Source organism: Dioscorea cayenensis, chromosome 5 (genome assembly GCF_009730915.1).
Source record: "Dioscorea cayenensis subsp. rotundata cultivar TDr96_F1 chromosome 5, TDr96_F1_v2_PseudoChromosome.rev07_lg8_w22 25.fasta, whole genome shotgun sequence".
In the NCBI taxonomy this organism is placed as follows: domain Eukaryota; kingdom Viridiplantae; phylum Streptophyta; class Magnoliopsida; order Dioscoreales; family Dioscoreaceae; genus Dioscorea; species Dioscorea cayenensis.
In genome coordinates, this window is record NC_052475.1 from 26,085,120 (window position 1) to 26,106,866 (window position 21,747).

Below are 21,747 nucleotides of genomic sequence, written 5' to 3' on the forward strand. Positions count from 1 at the left end.
ATACGCCATCAATGACTTTAAATCATTCTCAAATGGTAGCAAAACACTTTCTTACTGTAAGAAATTTGAAGGAAAAAAGTGGACATTGGTTAGAGATTGAGAATGATTTTTTAAGTATGAAAAGGGCTCTAAAGTAATTTCACATAAGCTTAAAAATCATTAGGGAGAATGCATCAAAGAAGAAAAGAAAAGGAATTAGCGTAATACTATATGCAAGTTGTCACTATTTGCATACTATTTCCATGCTATTTGCAAGACAAAAGACTAATGCAATGATCTAACTTTCATAGAACACAGTGAATGAATTATCAGTATAATGAATACAGAGAGTAAAAAGAAAAGCTTGGTGAACTTACTTGGATTGTGCGTTCCATTTGTTTATGAACTTTAGCTGAAAATTTAGTATATTGTAGCAGATATATTCACTGTCTGGATGACTCTAGCGAAAATAATTCGATTTCTTCCAACAGCCTTTTGTGTTTTGGTTGAATTTCACCGAAGCCTGTTTTATGAAACAACATGAGGTGAATAAGTAGACTGCGCACGTTACCTATGTCATCTGGAATGGAAGTCACCTTCTGAACGTGTATCACTTCACATTGCTGTTTAGAGCCATCCATATATACAAGCTTTCTAGCGGCCTGCAATTTTAGACAGACCATTGTCAATATCGGTCGTGTTTACTCAGTTCAACTTGTAGTCTAAAGAACAAATTGCTTTTCAAAGCAGGAGACCAGAATTTAGCGAGAGAATGCGAAAAGAAGTTAAAATTAACACAGCACACTGAACAAAGCCTTTAACACAAAATTATGTTCTAGAACAATGGCAGTTGAGAACTTGGACATAGAAACTATAACTTATTGTTTCAGAGATTTAGCATGCATGTTAATGTTAACTCCCGGTGAAGATCGTGGAATGAATTTAAATATGAGAATGGAAGTTTAACCTGAAGCAAGTTACGAAGACTTGCGATTTGACCTTCGGCTAAATATTTTCTTGACATTAGTGCTCGGAACATCATAACTATCTCTGTGCTCAAGTTACTGGCAGAAAGGTTGCTTATTATCCCAGAGATACAGGAGCTACTAAATATAGATGGCATCCATTCAGGCACTTGACCCAATCTAAGCAATGCAACAGCCACACGAGCTGCTGCCTTGTGCTGGTTTGTGAAGGATTTCAATGCCAAACGAGGAGCAGCTAGAGTCAATGATAGTTCCTCCATAGCCAGCCTACACCATTTAGAACTTTTGATCATTCTCTTATCCTGCATCTCCAACTTTTCCCACCCCAAAATAATAGACAAAGAGGTACCACAATTTGCAGCAACAGTACTGTCATCGTAAAAAAGTAAGCCTTCTGTTACGGCCATCATGGACTCCAGATACCTGCCTGAGCATTTTGAACCCTCATTTTTGCTAGTTGTTTGATCTGAAATTCTACTGAGCAACTCCACCAGGCACTGTGAAGCAACCAGCTTGACCAGAGAAGAGCCAAAGTGTACCAACCTGCATAAATCATTGCACTGAATGCGCATAACCTTTAGGGGCTGAACTTCACCTGATGTTTGGAGGAAATCTTGCCAGTCAATAGTCTGGTGAAAGAGAGCATGCGAACTGGAAACAAAGAAAAAACTGTTATTCAGAAACATGGAAAGAATCGATCTGGGTGGAACAAGTTAAAAGTGTTAACCTTTTTAGTGAGTAGAAGAATAGCAAAAGAACAAATACTAGAGATTCTCCAGTAGCAGTTTCTTCATTGTAATCAGCTAAAGCAGGACCCTTTGCGCAGGCTGTTTTTACCACAATATCAACTGCTGAAATCAGAGAAGTGCAAAGAATTATGGCCTTTGAAGATTCGGTAAGCACATCACTGGAAGCATGTTGTAGGATTAGGCAAAGAATGCTGATTACAAGATGCTCTTCTGATCCACTTGTTTGAGAAGCTAATTTGGGATGTAGAAACTCAAGCAACTGCATAAAAGATGCAATCAGCATGTTGTCATCAAATAACTGAGAAAGATTGATATATCGTGTCACCAATAAAAATCTATTCTTCTATAACCAAAACTAAACACATCTGATCCAATTTTCTGGTGATCAGGTATCTGGATTAACATTTAAGCTGCTTGCAGACATGAATAGGTATTATCCAATTTCACTATTCAACTTGGGTCAAACAGCAGTGTAAAGATCAATTTCCATGGTAGCATTAGGCAGAAGCAAGGAGTGGCATACCTTGAAAGTAATGGCAGGCCATTTTCCTTCCTTGGAAATTGCAGTAGAGTTTATCAGATAAAGAATGTTGAAAATCAAAAGCAAGCAACTCACAAAGATCATGTGTGAGCAATGCCTTGAGTGGCAGACGTAATAGACTGCATCACTGATGCCATTCAAAGAAAATTGATTAGAGGAATCTGGATATATGCCCAAAATTGCTTCAATAACTCTCAATATTGAAATCGTGTCATCTTCCCTTCCTTCCTCAATTACATCTTCCAGTAAAGAAACCAACAGTGATGTTGCACAATTATCTCCAGAAACCACCAGTTCTGCTACCATTTGAAGATCCATTGTCTTAATGTTTCTTGAATAGGTACTGACTTTATCCTTGCCTGTGCTATGTATTCTACAAAAATTCAGCAACTGGTAAGACAAGGGCTCTATGAGTTCTTCTTGTTGAAAAAGCCATTTTAGGGCTTTTGGATGACTGCGTATATTAAGCAAGTCCCACTCCATTTTAACTGCCAAGTTGAAAAACAGCTTTTCAGCTTCTGTGTTGTTAGATGTCCTATGTCCCGCAGCACTTTTAAAGAGTCCATAAAGAAAAATTAGTTGAGTCAACAAGATGGTATCTGTGGTCTCACAGGAAAAATTGTGGCTATTCACAAGAATATACTGCTCTAAAGAAGCCAAAACCTGGTTTTCATCAGCTAGCCTGAGGTGAAGAAAGAAGATTTTTAAGATTGTGAATAAGGCATAATAGACGGAATTAACCATGCCGCAAGTTACCTCTCATCATACAATGAACTGACATACAAAATTAGAAGAGTTGCTCGTTGACAACACATCAAAGTGGAATCATGTGAACCATCCTGACCAAGAAGAAATAACAACTCCATAGGGTCAGATGGAAGATAAATATAAGCAAGCATGATGGATTCTCCAAAACCTGGGCCAAAAATTCGGTCAACAATAGAGCTGAGCATTAAATAGATTCTAGACTTCATTCGATCTGATGGAAAAACACCCAAACATCCAAATGACAATGTGAACCAATATGAGGAAGCCAGAGTCTCTGCAAACTTATGAGCTTGAATTTCATATCCTTCTAGTAAAATAAGATGAAAAATCTCAAGTACTCCCAGAATAACTTCCTCCTCTTCCCCTTCATCCCTATATCTTTCGAGCCAAGACAACAGGTAGGTTTCACAGATTTGTATAACGCTTTTCTCCAGCTCTTCATTTTCAGCATCTACAGTGGAACTTTCTTCATGATTATGCATGTGTAGTTCTTTTAAAATGTAGAGGGAATACAAAAGATATGGCGTGGAACTTCCATGGGGTAATGAAACAGATGAAGCAACTGCACTCTTTGATGCCTCTTGGATCACTGGTCTTAATTTCTGCACTTGACTAGCAGATGGTGATTTAATAATCTCCACAAAGGTTAAACAAGCCAAGATGAAAGTTTCAGGAGGGATATCCACTTCCCCCCTGCCATGTCTTGAAAAGAAACCTTTCAATGTGACTATTATCTCTTCAACCTGAGATATAGATACCATTCCAGGACAGTTTGAGATGCAAATCCACACAAGCTTTATAGCCTGGTGTTGCACTGGATGAAGAGGTATCTCTACAATGTAATGGAGAACCGAAAGCAATGTGGGAAACCCAACATGAAGTCTTTGTCTGAAAGAATCCTCAGCAGTTGCTAAAAGATCAAGAACATGGAGGCAGGAGATAACCAGGGGATCCTTGTTCCCTGGTTAAATAAGGAACAGGCAATAAGTATCATTTGTCTTCATCATTAGCCATCAGAAATAAATACTCGCCACAGCTGTTAAAAGTCTATTTCTCACCTGAAAGCCTGAGTGCTTCAAAAACATAATCTGCAATATTTTCCTCCATTAGCGTTTGAATCTGTCCAAAGCTATTCGAGTTAGACGAAAGACAATGAAATACTAGGTCCAATGTGCTGATCTGCACTTGCGCATCAGAAGAGAGCAAAGGATTTTTTATGGCATCAGCAAACAAGTTAACCAATGGAATATGAAGCATTTCTTTTTCTGTTTCTGTCAAATTATCTGCTTCTTGGAAGCTCATATGAATTAGATCACTTCTGCACGAATCCTCAAATAACCCCTTCTTAGCTAATACTGTCAACAATGCTGAAAAAATTGAACATACTAATTGTCAGATATGTACTTGGAAAAAAAAATTATTATCAAATCATCATGTTAAAATCCTACAGCAATCGTGTTCAAAATTAGAAATATATACTTTAGTGTATTTGGTCATCTGAAAACAAAGAATACTTAGGATACTGAAAATAACCAGGAATAAGTCTTTGTAGAGACTCCATAACAGGGAGTCTTGTACGGTATCAAATTTTTAAAGCAAGAGAATTTATGGCATCTAAATCTTTTAGCAGTTACATTAATATTTTTATGATTTAATTTCTAAATCAAACTACATTTCAGCTATCGAGTCTTGTGCAGCTACAAACAGTGCTGTTTGGTTGGGAATAACTTGGGGCAACCATGTGACGATATCCCAAGTTGCCCAACACAAGGGGAATAACATTTTTAAAAGTTTTGATTTGTTTAACTGATATAACCACTTATTAGTGACAATAGAAATATTATTCACTTTTAAACTTTTGAAAGAAAAATCATTATTTACTATCTGCCATTAACTGGACCGATACAATTTGAATTGGAAAGCACTACGAGTTAATGCTCATGAAAATTTAGCATAACTTGGGATAAAAGTTGCCCCAACAATACTAATTCAAATGCCAAAGCCCTAATGAATAGTATCATCATCACCATCTTCCAAGAGTTATTTTGTGAGGATCTAACTATAAGAAACCCCTTGGTCCAAAAATGATGGTGCACATTAAGGTGGACTTGAGTAAAAGTTCCATTTTCTATCTGGCAAACTACATTGAAATACACAACAAGAATACAATTTCTATAGCTAGTCTATAAACACAATGCTTTATCAGTAGAATAGGTAAGAAGAATACCTATACAATTTAAACGCACTTCATCATGCTGGGTCTTAAGCAAAACTTCAAGTGAAAGGCGCAGCAGCTGGCTTGTTTCAATCAATGAGACTTCTACATGATTGTTGTCATAGCTATCCCATGGCGTGCCTTCAAGAACAGATAGCTTATACAATATGAACAAGATTTCTCCCCGAATCTCTTCACTATGACACAAAGAGGAACAGGTATTACCAACATAGAATGTGCGATCATTACAAAGTAACATTAAAAAGTATATGTGCATCTCATTGTCTAGTTCACCTTGGAAGCTGCATACCAATGACAAGGTTGGAGAAAAGAGCAGCTTTATCTCTAATATGGGTTGTTGGGTTACTGCTTTGGTGAGAATCTAGTAGTAATCCTAAGCAATGAAGCTGCATTTTGAGGACATAAACAGATTACAAAAATGAACAGACTAACAAACTATAACATTGAAGAAGTGAAATCTGAGCTGTTTCTCTGACATCATACAACAAGAACAAAAAAGGATCCCTCGTCATAGTGTCAATCATCTAGGCAAGTTAATATACACCATTTTCCATCCTCATGTCCTTATAGACCTTAAAAGAGGGGTCTGAGTTTGAAAATCTCCAAAAATCACTCTTGAAAATAATAATTCCAGAAGTTTTGCTTCTATCAGCCAGATGAGTGTTCGATCTGAACAAACAAACGATGAGGATAGAGTGATTACCATGTGGACCTGCCGCCGGCTCCACGCGAGCGAGCCGGAGGAAAGCACATCCGAAATCCGAGAAATAAAATCCGAAGAAATGGACCCAGATCCGCCATCACCGCAAAGATCGGAGATGAGGTCGATGATTTGGCGAGCCAGGGGCTCGTCGTCGAAGGAAGACAGGGCGCGAACAAGAGGAGCTACAAGGAAGTGAGGGTGGACCGTGCGGAGGCCGAGGAGGAAGCTCGGGCTCCGGAAGGCGGCGGATACTTGGGATAGGGCGTAAGAGACGTGGTGGGATGGGGAGCTAGGGTCCGAGAGGAGGGCAGAGAGGCAGACCAGGCAAATGGCGCCGCCCTCGAAGGTCTGCAGCACCAGCGACGAGCGGTGGCCCTTCCCGCAGGACGGCATCTCGCCGGCGATCCCCATCTCCTCGTCCTCGTCGCGCATTTCGCTTGACATCTTCGCGGCAACTCCGATTGGTATTTGAGTTCCCTCTTCTGGCTGGATTTTGAATGCACTGGTATTTATCAAAGGACGGAGTGATAGGATGTTCCGCCGGATCATCTTATTCAAACAGAAATTTGAGTATTAAAAATAAATTAAAATATTTTTTTTTATTATTATTTTCCCTTTGCGCACTGCACTTGCACTGCATTTACTCATATTTTCTTTTATATATATATATATTTAATGGACTATATGCAAAACTATCTCATTTATTCAATTTCCTTATTCTTATTTGATTTTAAGTGGGCCCCGAAACCCACGTATCAAAATTAAACGTTCCATAAAAATCTTTTTAGAAGGAATTACATGAGACGAAGATAAGGACAGAGTGTTTTTCCATGATTAAAATTAGGGAAAAAAAAATTTGGCTATTTAAAACCAAACATTTGAATTTGCACAACCATAAATCAAAATGGGACGTTTCATATCAATACATCAAGCCCATTCCAGACAACCTTGCACTCTCTAATCCTGCCTATGAACACAAGGGGCGACATAAGCCAGCAAAATGTTTCCACTGTGTAAAGAAGCATAATGAGAAGCATTTTATGTAGTCTGAAGATTGCAAACATGTATTTTCTCAACAAAAAGTTTTATCTGACAAATCCTATATCTATCATCTTCTAAGCACACAAAATTCCTGAATCTCACATTAAAATGTACCTGCACACATGTATTCTATCTAAATCTCTATTGCCAACAAGACTACTGAACTTACAAAAGAACAATTTTGTGGTACTATTTGCACAATCACGGTTCACAACCGTCACACTCCCCACACGAGTGGTCAAACAAAAGGGGATGTTCTTCGATCTTGATTAATAGCCGGCATGGCTTTGGTATCAAAATCAAATGTGGCGTTACGGAGGCTTCCCCAAGACCATATCAAGTAAGGATACACAAGATGCATGTACAGGTTGTCATGACTGCACAGCAAGCCTCTGGAGATGCTCACAGAATACTTGAAGGCTCACATCATCAGTGAAAATAACATCTGAGCCTGGAGTGACCTCACGCGCAGAATTATAGGTAGCTGAAGGGTTCAGCTTAGCCAACAAAAACCTTGCCTGTAAGTAAATAACCACAGATGAATATATGTCAGCAAGTGATCATAAATGGGGTTTCTGCACATTATACTGGACTTGAACCAGAGTATGTGCAGTCATCCCGTGTCCAAACACAACCAGAAAGCTTTAAACAAATATGCATGCGCTAGTTTTTAAGACATAAACCTAGCAGCACCTGATCTAATAAACAATTTGTCTTGCATACAGATCAACATCATGAAGGAATCCTCTTTATTTTCCTGTATCCAGAAACTTTAATCCATCCTAAATTTCATCTAGAACTGTTCTTAAATATATATATATATATATATATATGGAAAAGTGTGCAATGACTACTTTGCATACAACCCACAATCAACTTTATATCAAGAAGGAAAAAACTGCATAGGTTTTTATATAATGATGTTAATTTTAACTGAGGTTCCAAAAGGGGGACAGACAGTCCACAGAAATTATGGACGACCAAATTAGGAAGGACACGAAAACACTCCCACAGTTTACTTGTAACTTTAATGAACTCAACTCCCACTAATATTGTTTCTGTTCTCCAAGCGATGCTCATGCAAATAGGTCAATGATCTCATATATAAAACCAATTCCAGCACTTACACTATTTGGAGGTATTTTAGCTGGTAGAGAGTAGCAAAGGAAAGAAAATGATTACAGACCTGAGAACCATGTTGATCACATATAACTAATCTAGGGACAGGAAATCGATCTTTGATGATCATCTTGGCATCATCTTGTGGAGCTTGCAGTAGCTGAGCAAAGGCCTAAAAGTGAAAAGAAAGAAAGTGAGTCCAGTTACATAGTTTTAAAAACCTTGTGAAGCACTACATAACCATAATAGAACTCAAGATCTTAAAAAATAACAGACATAAAAGATGAATCAAACAGAAAAGCATATTCAGGCTGAAATCAAGCGGCTTGCCAACCACCTGCTTAATTTTTTTTTCTTTTAATTTACTAGCTTTAGTTGCTAGAATTATATGAAGGGACATGTAATGCAGCAACAGTCCTTCCTTTTTTGAGCAGATCATATTGAATATGCGCATTTAAAATGACAGTTGGGGATTTGCTTTTTGTAAAGAAGATGAGTGATGGTTCTGATAATTACTAGCATCAAAATTTTATAAAGCACTGCAGCACCTTTGCCTTATTCCGGGACAATATTGACCAATGCCAAAAACAGTAAATACAAGCATTTAACACAAGGAAAGATGACATTCAGGTGTTACTAATTGCACAACAAATATGATGAAGTCACTAGATACCTGATGCTCTGGCTGATTCTGATAACCCATATTCTTCCAATGAGCAATTGTCATTCCATGAAAAATCACAATGCTAAAATATGCATCTAGGAGAAGAATACGATCTGCAGCTACAGAAGCCACATCCAATAGTGCAGGTGTTGGAGTTGTGCTAAAAGAATATGAAAGCAATGAAGGCTGGATCATCACAACAGAGTTGGTAACACTTTCACGGTTCAAAAGCATCCGGAAATAAGCAGTTTCATCAGGACTATTGTTGAAAACCTGCAGTACAGAGGTCAAAAGCAGCTGTAACAAAAATGCTTTTAGTAGCAGGAACTCAGAAACTATCACAACCAGTAATAATATCACCTGTACAAACTGTGATCGTCTGAGATTAAACACAAATTGCGGAAATATTGAGAAATTAGGATTTATTGTAAATGAACTAGGATCATCTTTCCTATAATCTCCAAATCTTGAACAAAGTCGGATTAGGGATCGATCCAGCCATCGTGTTGCATCAAACTCTTCCTGGCAAAAAGGAAACATAAAGTTTATAGGCTAGTAAGTTTCTTTCTGAGCGCTACAACTTAAACACTGATTTTGAATAAGAAAAAATGTATATCATGTATACTATTATATTATGTCTTTTTTGAGTTCAACATAATCCAATGCACCAGTAGCAAGAAAATTTTTAAGTGGCAAATTTTGGGATTTGCCACCAAGGAAACAGGAAACAAATAATAACATGTGGAGAAGTAAATTTGATAGACACCCTTAAGGTGCTCTATGGTTATACAATTATTAATGGTGATGATAGCCAGTTATAAACTCACCTCCATTTCCATTTTCAGAGAAATGTATCTTGCCAGTACAACAGCTGCAGTTTCTTGGTCAAACCCTTCAACCAATTCCTGTATTCACAACGATTGTTGGGATCACCAGAGAAGTACATTAAAGTGTAAGAAATGTAACAGACCAATGAGAATGGACTCAACAGATAAAATCGTTAAATTCAGTAAATAATAGACCTGCTCATTGCTCCACAAAAAATATTGAAACTACAATGGCATCAACACACAAGCCTCAACGACTCATAGCTCACAGAATAACTAAACTAGTATTAATGGCACAGCTTGTCTGCTACAAGTTAATTAGTTGTTAGTTGGGCATAGAACATCAGACACAAGTCCTCATGTATGGTTCCAAAAAAGTTAATCCAACTTCTAATCCCAACATTGAAGTGACTAACTAAATCAATTCAGAAGTTAAGCAATAACCAATCCTTTGAAAAATGTGCAATGGACAAAAATAAGTGAAACATTCAATGCGACACTAAACTAGATATAATACTATAGAGAAAGAAATATAATGGTCTTTCACACCCAAAACATAATAACAAGATAAATAAAAGACATATTGTGTTACATTTTAATTGCAAAATAATCCACTAACATTCTCCTAGGAAATAAGGATGGCACTATCATCAGATTTATCCCCAGAACAGCCAAGATAAGGGCCAAATCAACTACATAGGCCAAGCATGACTGACCTCTGCATTGGTAGAGATGTCCAACCATTTCCTAGTGATGGTTGTAACCCTGATTCTCATCTGACCCTCAGCATTTTGATAGCTACAAGCACACAAAATTTTTGAGTTAAAATTAACAGTCACTCAATAGATAAACAGAATAGCATAACTAGAAAGAACCCCCCAGTAAAAAGGATTACCACCATACTTTGTTACGAACTGAATGTACAGTTGTTCATGTGTGGTTCCCTGTTGATTTGAGCGTTCGCTAGGTGATAAATCAAAAAAGACCGTCAAACAAGTACTCCTATCAAGGCCACACATTTTCCATGCTGTCGTATGTCCTTGTCCTATAACTGTATCAGCACAAAGAGCTCCTTTCTGCAAGTGTTACAACAATCAAGACAATAGCATCAAGAATCCAAAATGTAGATATCTGATGAACATAACATGAAACCATATGAGACAAATCAATAGCTTTAGAAAGGACAACCTTTTGCATAGATGTACAGGGCCCAATTATTCCCTGAATTTTTATGTCCTTTGAACAGTTAATATTGAGCGTGCCACTGAAATACAGAAGAAACCCATGTTAAAAGTGTAGCGTTCAATATCTGTCATGTAAATCCACGACTTAAAAATGGCCCCAAAACACTTACATCATTAATTAATTAAAAAAAAAGTTTTAAAAACAAACTGAAATTCAACTTTAATAGTTTGTTTGATTCATGAAATTAGAACATACAGCCTTTTTGATGCAATAACAAAAAAGTCCTGCATATGGTACAAGAACTGCATCTTTGTTCTCATTTGAACATCCATATAATGATCGTTGGTAGGGGTAATTGTTAGCTTTCAAAAAAGAGAAAAAGAAAGGGGTGATAGAGAATCATGATACGTCCCACAAAAGACTGATAACAAAGGTCCGCTTTGCTTTCCAGTGAAACCTAAGTAAAAAAACTGGCATACTTTTCACAGATAGTTTTCTAAGCATATAAGAAAGGATCAGAGAGAAACAAAACATATCAGTTCCATCCAATGATACAAATCCTTAATCAAATTAGTAAAAAGTGGTGTTCTTTATCAACTTATCATACAGACTAACACTTTAGGATAATCATGGGCCAAGTTGATAAATTGGATGGAACTGCTATCAACTAGCTATCATTACTAAAGGGTGGATGGAACTGCTATCAACTAGGAGGCAATATAGTAATGGTGTTCTTTATCAACTGCTATACATTAGATGGAACTGCTATCAACCCGGGAACATCCAATTATACAAATCCTAAATTAGTAAAAAGTGGTGTTCTTTATCAACTTGTCATACAGACTAACAATTTAGGAGACGGCCCATGATTACCCAAACAAAATTTCAGAAGTTGATGTTGACCTAGCAAAGAATTATGAAAAATACTTATGAGAAAGCATTTGCGGTGTATAGTTTAAAAATCAGAATAAGACTCAGAGCAATTTCATCAAATTGAGAAGCTACAGACATGGATGGGGGTCCCCAATGAGGCCAACAATGAATAAAACTAAGGAAAAGATTGGAGCAACCAGAGATGAGGAAAATATACGAATGAGTTATTATGAGTTAATGACATCTATATAAGAAACAGTTTATTTAAAGACAGGGATGAACTAATCAACCATTAATTAAAAATGTCACATTCAAATATTTTCTAAATTATAACAAAATGATTGATATTATATTTGTTATTTTCCGTTAGTTCACAGCCAATTATTAGAGGAAGGATGAAATCCAGCTCCCAATCTGCTTAAGCACACATGTTAAAGAAAAGGAAAAAGAAGTACTGATGCCTACTTGAAGGAAAGGCCAAGAGACTGTTCACCACCATAAAAAATACGCGTAAAGGAGTCCTTCAAAATTGGATGTCCAAAACTTTCAGCCAGGACAACTAGACCACCAGTCCTCTCAACGGCAACTTTCATTTCAGCAATTCCAACCTTGATTTCATAATACAAACAGAGAGTAAGACAAAATGCTTTGGCAAATATCGCACCCCGATCTGACCATGAAAATAAATAACCTCCATCTATATATTAAGAAAAGGTTGATGCTTCCACACATTGATGCTTAGCTGAAGCCACAATCAAATAGTATATTTTCCAATTAAACTTTATATCTTTTCAAATTATTAGCGTGAACACATCCCAATTCACAAGTTATTAATACCTGAAGCCTTTCAAAAAACTATGTATAATGTCTCAAAAAATATCACAACAGATGTAAATTCTCTAGTTTTATACATGAACTAAATCAAAACAATGTAGCTCAATTAGGATAACTATTAGCTCAAACCTGATCAAGGGAAGCGGCAAAAACATCTAGCACGTGACCCTGGTCCACCAGCTGGTTCGCAAGATTTTCATAAAATTTTACAGCTTTGTGAAAATGCGGACTTGCATCCTTATCAAGATCTTTATGGGAGCGCAATGGTTCTGACAGTTCTTTAGAAACAATCTACAAAGGATAGTCATATCAAAGTTCACAATTCTTTTAAGAATAAGAGAACCCAGTTCGAAATGAGGAAAAAAAAACATCAAGCTGGCATGAAGCAAAAGAACATCTTTGCAGAACCTGTGGGAAGATGCAAGTAAAATATAGATGTACAAGTCATTTTCATTTGAACCATATTATGGCCCAGTTTAATAAGCTCAAGAAGACAAAAATAGGAACACAGTTAACGATGATAAAAATATGAAATTATATGCTATGGTTGTTTACTCAAATGGTAAAATATGGCCATAAGTATGGTACAGTTAGCAAGCAGACAATTCAACTGTTCTGAAAAATGTGCATGGATCGATTTGTGACCAGAAGCATATCAGATGTGTCAAAAGATATAAAGAGAAGGTACATGATTCGAACTCAACACACTTGTGTAAGCATCATATGAGGTTGCAGCACATACCCCCATCAATAGGAAAATCAATTGGTGCTATAGATTCATAACTAGCTTGGTTAGTTTATTAAGCATCTTATATTCTGTTGATCGGGAAGCCAGCGTACTAAAACGTACTTTCTCGCTTCATTGGGTTCATTTTTGAAGGAATCACTGCATAAAATGTATCCAAAGTCAAATTTAAGATGCTCAGCCTTTAATGCTCACCTTACTATTTGATACAAGGGGAACAAGTTCAGGCATTCCTAAATGAAGATAGTCACAGCAAACCATGCCCACTTCAGCAAGGTACTAACGAAACTTCAAAAGCTGAGAAGAGAATCAAATTGTGCCCACTTGATCAACACTCAAAAATCTTGCGCCACAAACTAATTCTAACCTAGATCAACCGACAAAAATCACTGAAACAGACAGATATGAAACCACAAAGTGCGCTGATTAACAGAGGACCACATGTGAATCTTCACAAGAACCAATTTTTAAGCAGATGGTAAAAACAGAAATTAGAATACATTTACATTTAGTAGAGACACTTCAATATTTCTACCAACAGGAGGCCAGAGTCTCCAGTACAAGGCCAATTAGCACAAGGGCAGGTCCGCAAAGGAAATAACAATATAAAATTAATGGATATGGACAGGATAATGCATTCATGGATAAGGGCAAGCTTACCATTCCAGGGCCTTCAGTACACGGCCCCCCAACCAAAGCTATGATGCGTGCCCCTGTCCCAGGCAAGCAGGCACCCAACAAGCCGGCTGCAACACTCAAAGCTACAGCAGTGCACCTAGTTGGGCGGTTCCCCATCTCAACCGGCCACTGATCACTCTGCAACTCATCTAACAACTACGCAAACACCACCAAACACATAAATCACAAGCTGAAAACAGAGCACAAAATTTCAAGAGAAGAACGCAAAGATCTCACCGCATTGAGTGGATAATTGCATTCTGAGGCCGGGAGTAAAAACCTATTAACTGATCCAGCACGTTGCGGCAATCCATTGGGCTGCGGGGTCACTCCCTTCGGCTGGCCCCGATGCCCAGACAACCCGAGCTGGTCCAAAATCTGTTCCTTTGTGATCTCCTTCGTTCCCCGAAAGACAAAAACTTTGGAAATATCAGTGCAGCCCAACTCGTGCAAATGCGCCTGCGTGCCAAACGTGATGAGCCCGACGAGTGCGTTCTCAGGCAACACTGCGAGTGCACGGCGCATGGAGGACTTGAGGAATTCGAGCTCCTCTTCGATAAGGCAAGTGTCGAGAACGAAGAAGAAGACGGGGGGTGGCGGCGGCAGAGAGTGGGGGGCGGGGGGAGGCGCGTACTCGACGGTGGATAGCTGAGGGTAGAGCTCACCGGGAACGTTGGATTCGGAGATGCCGTCGTAGTGGGGTGGAAAGAGGTTGCGGGAGAAGCAGAAGGGGCAGGTCCAGATCCGATTGATGAAGTCGACGCTGCAGAAGGGGTTGAGGACGGCGAAGCAGGGGGGCTTGCAGCGGAGCGGAGGGTAAGGAAGGACGAAGTCGTCGGAGATTGGGTATATCGGGGAGATCGTGGCGGCGAGGGGGACGACGCACTTGGAGGCCTCGACTTTGGAGCGCGGCCATGCGTTCCAGGTCATGCGGACGCCGCCGGGATCAGCGGGCGGTGGCGCTCCGGCGCCGGCCATGTCCGCGGCCATCTGTGGGCGTGGATCTCTTGCGGGTTTGAGAAAGGAATCGAAATCCGGGGCTTTGGAGCGTTTCCTTCCAACTCGCTGGGTTTTTTCTCTAGTTTTTCACACCTAATTACAATTTTTTTTTAAAAAAGGCTAATTACAAATTTTTTTTAATATATATATATATAACCCATCATCTAGGGACGTCCCTAGATTTCAAATCTAGGGATGTCCATAGCCATCGGATGAAAATCTAACAGATCTTATCATTATGAACAGTAGAAACCGCGTTTTACAGTGTTGTACAGTGATCATGAACAGTGAAAATGTGTGCAGTGTTTATATAATCAATCAACTATCGGATGATGATCCAACGGCTTAGATTTAAAAACATCCCTAGATTTGAAATTTAGGGACGTCCTAGATGATGTTTTCCCATATATATATATATATATATATACTTTAAAGGATAATAATATTTTCTTACAAAAAAATTATATATATATATATATCTATACACACATGCTTGGACTTTTAAAGGGAGATTTATATATGATTGGTATCTAATTTGTTTATGTTTTTTCATTTCAAACATAAAGTTTTTTTTTTTTATTAAAAAACGACAAGCGTCTTCTTTATATTAATATAAACAATACTAAATTGTACTATAACCCAGATGTACAAGTATATGTACAATATGAGAATAGTATAAGAATTTCAGGTGAACATTGTATGAATAGTATGGTGAACAATATTGTCATGGAAGATATTTGAACCCATAACCTCCCCCTTATACTTTGTTGTCATACCATTGGGCTATCCAATTGTTAAACATAAAGCTTTTCTCATTTTTTTTATTTTAATTGTTTATCCTTTTAAAAAATTTACAAAACATACATTTTCTTTGATTTTGCCCTTTTACCTAATAAAAATTATTTAATGATGGAAATTTAATAACGGGACTAAATAATCTCAATGAAAATTATCTTATCATAATCTTTCTTTTAAATTTTATGAGTTTTAATAGCCACTTTAATACTCATACAAAGCTAAAAAATGATAAATAACTTTTAATTAAGAATTTTTTATTTTTATGTTAAGCAAACATTCTTTCTTATTGTTCTTTGCTCAATCTATCTGCACAAGTCAATGAACGACAATAGATTAACCACTAAACATTTAATTATCTCCATTAATTACCATAGATAATTAATACCTATAAAGAAAAGCCATGCAATTTTTTTGGAATGATGTTGGTTTCGTTTTAGCGAGCTTGGTCCAACAGAATTGGATCAACTATAAAAAAATATTAGAATAAAAAATTCAAATCTTAAATTCAATTCTTACTACAAAGATATTAATAGACCTTTAATTACAAATGCAAATTTACAATATGAGCCCTGTGTCAAGTGAGATAATAAGAGCCAAACAATGAATTTTTAGCCCGTGCGCACTCGTTTGATAATATTGTAATAATTGTTTTTTTTTTTTTAAATATCCAATCCAAATTGATTGAACACTATCAAATTATTAACCATGACAATATTATTTGTCATTTTATGCTCGACTAATATCATTATTATATTTATTTGTTACTCATCGAAGCGTGCACTTCTCATCTTGCTACCATGTACATCATGAAACATGAGAATTTAGGGGACCTTCGTTTTGTTATTGTTATGTATATTCAGTGGATTTAATTCACAAGCATACAATGATTTTGTGGTACACAATCATTAATTAATCAATAATACTTTTTATTCCCATTAGTAAATATATATTTTTAAATATATATAAATAAATAAATAAATATGATTTTCACCCAAAACAAGGTTTTTTTTTACAATAGGAATAGTCCGAAGGCCCTGCTAAACCATCATAGGCATGCACAAACTTCGGTAGAGCAAATAGGGACGGGACCTGTGCACACATGGGCGCTGGGACCATCTGCGCATAATCACCACTCACATCTCCCAGAAACGTGCCCTCAGTCGAGAATCAAACTCTCACCACTCGGTGAAGAGCTCTATTGGTGACCCGTATATCAATAGACCATTTGGTCGTCGGCATAGTCATGCGATTTTGGGACCACTCCCTATATCTTTGCATTGTGGCACAAGCAAGTCATTAGCACATTGACACAATGCAACCTATTTAGCCATAGTATATTGTTGTTGTGTGGTTAATTGTGCAATCAGTCAATATGGCATCAGGCCTGGTTAAAATTCAATTTGAACATAAACCTAGCACTCTTTATTCAATCCCTTAATGTGCAAATAATTTTATCTATAAAATATATTAAAATTTTAATAAATTTGTATTCAATATAAAATCTCTGTGTTAAATAGAATGACTTGGTCTCTAGGTAGAGCTATTATCTAGGCTTTAGAATAGCACACTATTTTTAGTTCATGCACATGATCTCCAACACTTCCTCTATTTGTGTTATTATAACTGATTGCCTGTAACTGAAATTACCAATATATATAACTATGCTACTGCCCAATGATTGATTCGGGCCTTTCAATACTTTATTCTTCTTCTTGTGTCTTCCTTACATGGTATCAGAGCCCTAGAACTTCACCAGAGATGTCGATCCATTCCACAACCACCTCCTACCACACATCTTCTAATGCTGGGCTCTTACCTACACCCAATTTCCCACATTCTTTTGGTCATCTAATAAATATCAAACTAACTCATGACAATTACTTCCTCTGGAAGGCAACCAACAACTCCTGGGATTTGCATATGGTACATTCCCAGCACCGGCAAAGATGATTACCTAAGGCACCGACAGCGGCGCACCTCTTGTGGCAAACCCCGAGTACCAACAATGGGTTCTCCAAGATCAGCTAGTTCTTAGTGCACTCCTAGTAACATTGTCTGAGGAAATCCTCTCTCAAGTACTCTTCTTGACCACTTCTCATGAGGTTTGGGTCTTACTTGAGCACTCCTTCTCTTCTCGCTCAAGAGCCCGCATCATGCAATTAAACATTCAGTTGTCTACCATGCAAAAGAAAGAGAGCTCAGTGCCAGATTATTTCCACAAGGTGAAACACCTTGCTGACACTCTAGCGGCCATTGGACATCCCTCCAGGATGATGAGATCATCATCTATATACTAGTTGGACTTAGATCAGAATTTGACCCCCTGGTGACCTTCATCAGTACCAGAACTGATCCTATAAGTCTCACCGACATTTATGCTCATCTCTTGAGCTATGAGACTCGTATGGAGCACAACAATACTACATACCAGATGTCAGCCAACAATGCCTTTCGAAACAATAGAGGAAGAGGTCCAGGACGATATGCTTCACGTGGGCGCGGACATGGATGTGGCAGAAACAATGTCCAAAAGAATGGTGGAAATCATGACAGTAGTCACAAGAAGCTGGTATGCCAAATATGTGACAAAGTCAGACACACAGCTCACAAATGCTGGTACCACTTTAATCAGTTATACCCAACTGATGACGATAGAGTTGCTGCCAACACCGAGACTCAATCCTACAACATTGACAGTAACTAGTATGTGGACACAGGCGCAACTGATCATTTTACAAAATAGCTTGACAAGTTAACTCTGAGGGAAAAATACCAAGGCAAAGACAAGGTGCAAGTAGCTAACGGTGCAGGTTTGTCTATAACTCACATTGGTCACTCTCATTTTCCCACTTTTGGTCGAGCTTTACATCTGAAAAACATCTTGCATGTTCCTCATATCAACAAGAATTTGTTATCTGTTCATAGATTTGCTTCTGATAACAAAGTATTTTTTGAATTTCACCCCACTTTCTTTCTCATCAAGGATCAAGCAACCAAGACACCTCTTCTTAAGGGCAAAAGTCAAGGAGGACTTTATTTCATCTATTCCGCATCCACCAAACAAGCTCTTAGTACTAAGGTCACTCATAAAGATTGGCATTGTAGGCTTGGTCATCCCTCCTCGGCTGTAGTTCAACAAATTGTTATGTCAAACAATGTGCCCTGTTTGTCTAAATTCAACAAGTTAGTTTGTGACTCTTGTCAACAAGGCAAAAGCCATCAGTTACCATTCCCTAGTTCAGTTAGTCTTTCTGTAACACCTCTCGATCTTGTACACTCAGATGTGTGGGGACCAGCTCAAGTGTTTGTAGGAGGCTTTAAGTACTATGTAAATTTTATTGATGACTATAGTAAATTTACATGGGTGTACCTCCTCAAAAACAAGAGTGATGTGTTTCAAATCTTTGTACAATTTCAATCTCATGTTGAACGTCTTCTAAACAAGAAAAATTAAATGCATGCAAACTGATTGGGGTGGGGAATACCATAAATTAAATACTTTTTTCAAGCAAATTGGTATTTCTCATCATGTCTCTTGTCCTCACGCACATCAACAGAATGGTACGGCTGAACGAAAACATAGACATTTAGTTGAAACTGCCATGACTCTTTTAGCTCATGCATCTATGCCTTTGAGATTCTGGGATGAAGCGGTTCAAACTGCTTGTTTTCTGATCAACCGTCTCCATAGTAAAGCCATAACTCATGTCACTCCCTTAGATAAACTTCGTGGCATCAAACCTAACTATACTTTTCTGAAAACTTTTGGATGTGCTTGTTGGCCTCACCTCCGATCTTATAATACTCGTAAACTGCAATTCAGATCCTCTCGTTGTGTTTTCCTATGGTACAGTAATCTTCATAAAGGATACAAATGTCTTCACCCCTCTACTAGTCGAGTATATGTCTCTAGAGATGTTGTGTTTGATGAACATTTGTCTCCTTTCCAGCAAGTCACTGAAAATCACATTCCATCTCAGTCTCATTCAAATCCTATCATTCTTCCTGGTTTTTCTTTTACTCATCCACATCCCTCCAATGACTCTGAACATGTGACATATGATACACTTGCTGTTACTGCCCACCTTGACTCCACAAGGCCTTCACAGCAAGCGGAGGCACTAGAATCTAAATCTGCAGCTCCGTTGAATGCCAACATTCCTATAGACTCATGTGAGCAAGGCACTTCTACCAAGACACTTATTACTTCCTCTCGCCGACATCCCATGCGTACAAGGCTTCAGGATAACATTGTTCAACCGAGACGGTTTAATGATGGTACAATTCTGTACCGGAAAGCATTCAAAACCACTGTCAGTAAACCAGCTGATCATGTTGAAGCTCTCCAACAACCTGAGTGGAAGCAAGCAATGTATGAAGAACATATGGCTCTTGTTAAGAACAAGACATGGCACTTATTTTCGCCAAAGAGAGGTATCAATATCATTGATTGTAAATGGATTTTTAAGGCTAAAAGGAAAGCTGATGGAAAGATTGAAAGACACAAAGCAAGGCTAGTAGCTAAAGGCTTCAAGCAAAGACATGGGTTAGACTATGAAGACACTTTCAGCCCTGTCGTTAAACCCACTACCATACGCCTGATCTTGTCCATAGCGGTGTCAAAGGGTTGGCAAATAAAGCAATTAGATGTTCAGAATGCTTTCCTACATGGGTATTTAGAAGAAGTAGTAGTATACATGAGACAACCTCCTGGCTTCATGGATACTCAACATCCTAATTATGTGTAAAAAACTAAAAATTAGATAAAGCTATCTATGGACTAAAGCATGCTCCTAGAGCATGGTACTCAAGGCTCACTCATAAGTTGTATCAACTAGGATTTGCATCATCCAAAGCTGATACCTCCTTGTTTATGTATTAGAGTCAATCTATTACTATCTACATGCTTATATATGTGGATGATATAATAGTTGTCAGTAATTCCTTTGATACTACTAATGCTCTTCTAAAACAACTCAAAGCAGACTTTCCTATCAAGGAGCTTGGGGATCTACACTACTTCCTAGGTATTGAAGAGAGAAAAACTCCAGATGGCTTGACATTGTCACAAGGAAAGTATATAGATGATCTTTTGAAGAAGGCAAATATGGCCAATTGCAAACCGATTACCACTCCTATGAACAACTCAGAAAAATTAACTAAAGTTGATGGTGAACCACTCTCTAAAAAAGAAACTACAAGGTATAGAAGTCTAGTTAAAGCTTTGCAATATTTGAACCTTACTCGACCAGACATTTCATACTCTGTTAACAAAGTTTGTCAATACTTACAAGCTCCAACCAATCAACACTTATCTACAGTAAAAAGAATTTTTCAATATCTCAAGTTTACATCTGATGTGGGGCTGAAAATACAAAAATTTTCTTCAACACTACTAAGTGCATATTCTGATGCTGATTGGGCTGGTTGTGGTGATGATAGGAGATCAACAAGTGGCTATGCAGTGTACTTTGGCTCAAACTTGATTTCATGGAGTTCAAGAAAGCAAGCTATAGCGTCCAGATCAAGTACAGAGTCTGAGTGCAAGTCCTTAGCAAATGCTACAACAGAAATAATATGGGTTCAATCATTACTGCAGGAACTATCTGTGCCTTTGAGAAAACCTCATGTATTATGGTGTGACAATTTAGGAGCTGTGTACCTCATTGCTAATCCAGTGTTCAATGCGCGCACCAAACATATTGAAGTAGATTACCACTTCGTCAGAGAAAGGGTGGCTTGCAAGTTATTAGAGATCAAATTCATTTCATCTCAAGATCAGATTGCTGACATTTTACAAAAGCCTTGATGATTCGTCACTTCACAAGTCTGAAGAACAATCTGAATCTTGTCACCACAAGGTTCAGATTGCGGGAGGATGTTAAATAGAATGACTTGGTCTCTAGGCAGAGCTATTCTTTAGGTTTTAGAATAGCACACTACTTCTAGTTCATGCACATTATCTCTAACACTTCCTCTATTGTGTTATTGTAACTGATTGGCTGTAATTAAAATCATCAAT

General features: G+C 37.8%; 2 protein-coding genes and 1 non-coding gene across 3 annotated transcripts; 1 reads left to right on the forward strand and 2 right to left on the reverse strand.

Moving 5' to 3' along the window:
- Positions 1-50: 50 nt before the first annotated feature.
- On the reverse strand, positions 51-6,418 carry LOC120260680 (protein PUTATIVE RECOMBINATION INITIATION DEFECT 1). Its single transcript, XM_039268219.1, has 10 exons — positions 5,963-6,418; positions 5,533-5,645; positions 5,251-5,435; positions 4,082-4,390; positions 3,012-3,984; positions 2,238-2,937; positions 1,693-1,973; positions 947-1,616; positions 576-641; positions 51-502 (listed from the first exon to the last, which is right to left on the reverse strand). The coding sequence occupies exons 1-10, from the start codon at positions 6,404-6,406 to the stop codon at positions 440-442; spliced, it is 3,804 nt and encodes a 1,267-aa protein (XP_039124153.1). The 5' UTR covers positions 6,407-6,418; the 3' UTR covers positions 51-439.
- A 558-nt stretch (positions 6,419-6,976) lies between these two features.
- LOC120261256 (protein transport protein SEC23-like) lies at positions 6,977-14,993 on the reverse strand. The gene is made up of 12 exons (XM_039269070.1): positions 14,166-14,993; positions 13,911-14,084; positions 12,635-12,796; positions 12,137-12,279; positions 10,802-10,877; positions 10,517-10,689; positions 10,330-10,411; positions 9,614-9,691; positions 9,147-9,308; positions 8,796-9,059; positions 8,190-8,294; positions 6,977-7,521 (listed from the first exon to the last, which is right to left on the reverse strand). Exons 1-12 carry the CDS (start codon positions 14,916-14,918, stop codon positions 7,375-7,377), a joined length of 2,319 nt encoding a protein of 772 aa, XP_039125004.1. The 5' UTR covers positions 14,919-14,993; the 3' UTR covers positions 6,977-7,374.
- Positions 14,994-17,985: 2,992 nt separating this feature from the next.
- On the forward strand, positions 17,986-18,124 carry LOC120262691. Its single transcript, XR_005536948.1, has one exon. It is a non-coding gene; the product is annotated as a small nucleolar RNA Z247 (small nucleolar RNA).
- The last annotated feature ends 3,623 nt before the right edge of the window (positions 18,125-21,747 follow it).